Below are 3,400 nucleotides of genomic sequence, written 5' to 3'. Positions count from 1 at the left end.
AAGCATAACCTCAAACATATAAATGCTACAGAGATGCAGATAACAGTAATTTAAACTATATCACAAAACACGATACCCAAACTCATGGATGAAATTTATGAAAACATTTAAGGGCAACACAATTTTAACGGTTTGTTGGGCCTTTTTTTTTGATGTCTGAATCTTGGCAGAGGGTTCCCCAAATGGAGGGCAACAGTGGCATTTTCTTCTTATTGGGGACAATGGGGTAACTGAGTGATTGATGGATGAATTATGGGTGGATGGATTGATGAATGGAAGGATGCCATGGTAAGGGGGGGGGGGGGAGATGGTCTTGGTGCTGAATGTCTTTCATCACACTTGCCGTTCTTTATAATCCAAGCTTGGTCCTTCTCCAGTGTCTTCTTTTTGAATCGTACCTGATCTTGTTACCAGTTTTCATTTGAATCCATTGAGGGATGGCACAATTGTGCTTCTGTTTCTTGTCCAGGAACCTCTTGATTCTAAATGTTTTATGACAGGACATGATGATGGGATGACAGCCGAGCTTCCACCCCTATGGCTGGATGGGAGAAAAAGGGCTGTATTATTGTTTCTTGATGTCTCATGGAGTCATTAGCTTCCAGCTGCCCAATTCTAATTTTTAAGGAATTGTTTTCTTTTAGAGATCTTTCTAACTTTTTTCCAATGTGTGGATTTTGTTTTTTAAAAAGATATTTTCATCAATGTAGCTTTTTCTTTTTTTCACTTGGTCACTTTTCTTTTTTAAGGCATTTTTGGGAATATTTTTGTGCCTTTTTACCTAGCTGTTAATTATCTTTTATAATGTTCCTTCTTAATTCTCATTTCTTTCCCTGACTCATCTTCTAAAACTCATATTTGATCTTAAATTTTAAAAATCTCTTTCAGGAATTCTTTTTGGATGTGTGTCCAATTCACAGTTTTGTTTTGTTTTCCTTCAAACTTTGCTTATAGTTATTTTGATTTCATAGTCTTTTTTCTGGGTTTGTGTCTTGATCTTTCCTTTCACAATAGTGAATTTTTATTTACAGCTTCTTCTTCTCCTCTTCCTCCTCCTCCTCCTCCCCCTCCTCCTCCTCTTTCTTCTTCTTCTTCTTCTTCTTCTTCTTCTTCTTCTTCTTCTTCTTCTTCTTCTTCTTCTTCTTCTTCTTCTTCTTCTTCTTCTTCTTCTTTTCTCCTCCTCCTCCTCTCATTTTCTCACCCTATTTCTTGATTTGGAATTTTAAGTTTGGATTCTGTTCCAAGCATGCAGGTGGGTAGGGTCACTATGTCAAGCTTCAGACTTTTTTGCATAGTTGTTTTCAGAACTATTTCTGGGGTTTGGGAAGTGTTTGATACTTCCAAGGTGATGTGATATGGGGAGAGGTGTGGTCCCTGCCCTCCTGATCTATACTATTGTCTTTATCCAGATAGGCCTGTGCTTCCTTGGGACTGGAAACAAAACTTTTCCTCAGGATCCCTGATCCCTGATCCCTTGGACCTAGAATACTGATATTGGACCTGATACTCTCTCTCAGAGTCCCTAATCCTTTGTGATCAAAAGCACTAACGTCCCTCAAGTCTTGTTCACTTTCTTGACCAAAAGTGCTTCTTTGTCCTTGACCTTTGATTCATAAGTGGGTATAGGCATTGGAATTGTTGAACAGCATCTGGTCCTGGATCGAGTTCTGTGTCCAGTGCTAGCACAGGGGTCCTCTACAATCTCTTTATGTCTAGTGGCCAGGTCATTTCATCATCTCTCATTTGAGAGTCCCTGAAGGTGCTGCTTCTTCTGTCACCACCACCACCTAGTCCCACTACTGGTGTTTTATCCAAATGGACTTGATCCAAGGTGGTCACCCATCCCAGTGTCACAGATCTTTCTTCCTGACCTCCAAAATTGTCCTGGGCTCAAAGAATGTCCCACTCTGACCTTTTGTTAGCTCTACAACACCAGAATTTTACTTAAGGCATTTTTAAAAGTTGTTTAGAGGAAAATTTTTGGAGAGCTCAGCCAGTACTTCTCTAATCCACCATCTTTGCACTACTTCCAGAAATCTCCTAGTAGTAATATTGTTGGGACAAATGGTATATATACAGTTTAAGTAACTTTGGTGTCATACTTCCAAATTGTTTTTCAGAATTCTGGGTCAGTTCAAAGGTCTACAAAAGGTGTATTAAAATGGTTGTTTGCACACAGGCTCTCTAACAATCGTCAAATTTTACTTATTCAAAAACTTTGAACCTTAGTTACTTTAATTTACATTTCTCTAATTGTTATTGATTTGAAGCATTTTTAATGTGTCACTTAGTAGGTTGAATTTCTTCCTTAGAAAACTGCCTGTTTGTATCCTTTGATCATTTATCAATGGAATTCACACTGTCTTCACCCAAGACTTGGCACTGCTGGAATTTTCCAATCTAATCAGATGTACAAGTGAAGTCCAAAGTGATGTACATCCTCACAGGGCATGGAAAACGTTTTTTTTTTAAATAGTAAAGCACTATATTGTATGTCACTAATTAATATTACAATTATTATTAATGCCATTATCAGCAAAGTTTCCTTTCCATGAAGGATTTTTTTTTCCTTTTACTGAAGTCCTATGCTAGTGCCTCATTATGCCATGAATATGGAACCAAAGTCTTTGGCCCAATTAAACTGAAAAGATTTTGAGTATGTCTGTGGATATGGACTTTTGTGGTGTGTGTGTGTGTGTGTGTGTGTGTGTGTGTGTGTGTGTGTGTGTTGTCTTAGGGGCAGTTTAACCAGATTCAAAGAGGCTCGTTATCTAGTTTCTACAAGATGAATATACTGAAACATCAAGTCAAAAAAGACCATTTTTAAAGGAATGTGGCATTCTAAAACATGGAGGGGACTGTTACAGGCATTAGTTGGATAATAATATCCTGAATATGGATCTAGAGAAGACCTCAGAGGCTCCTCATTTGACAGTAAAGAAAACTGAGGCCCAGGTGATTAATTAACTTGCTTCAGTTTACACAAAAAGCAAGCATCACAGGCTGGATTTAAAATCTGACCTTCTTTCTATTACACTGCTTCTAATATTGCATGAATTCGTAAATTGTAGAACAAACTATCAATGACTACAAGAATCTATTAAGTACATTGATAAATCTCAATAGGCATCCGGAAATTTGGAGAACATCTATCCCATGGACAATCTAATCACTTGGTAGTACAAGGTTTCTGAAAACTTTATCATGAGTTCACAGCTCAATAATTGATAAGTCAACAAATATTTATTGATCAACTGTTAAGAGGTACTCATTAGACCTTCCTGTTTTATGGCAATATGTGGGAGTGGGAAAATTGATTATGGATTGACTCCTTCTAAGGGGAAACTTGACCTTTACAATTGTGGCAAGCTGAATATATACACCAAGTCAGTCAACAAGT

The 3,400-nt window shown here is 37.6% G+C and overlaps 1 protein-coding gene across 1 annotated transcript; it reads right to left on the bottom strand.

Annotated features, from left to right (window-relative positions):
- Positions 1-346: 346 nt before the first annotated feature.
- On the bottom strand, positions 347-544 carry LOC138145016 (large ribosomal subunit protein eL39-like). The gene has a single exon (XM_069066597.1). The coding sequence runs from the start codon at positions 503-505 to the stop codon at positions 350-352; it is 156 nt and encodes a 51-aa protein (XP_068922698.1). The 5' UTR covers positions 506-544; the 3' UTR covers positions 347-349.
- Positions 545-3,400: the final 2,856 nt, after the last annotated feature.

This window comes from Petaurus breviceps, unplaced genomic scaffold (assembly GCF_028583685.1).
Source record: "Petaurus breviceps papuanus isolate PSGF00001 unplaced genomic scaffold, PetGlider_PUasm1.0 90723, whole genome shotgun sequence".
Lineage (NCBI taxonomy): Eukaryota > Metazoa > Chordata > Mammalia > Diprotodontia > Petauridae > Petaurus > Petaurus breviceps.
The sequence above is the reverse complement of the archived record's forward strand: the minus strand, read 5'-3'. Positions and strand labels throughout refer to the sequence as shown.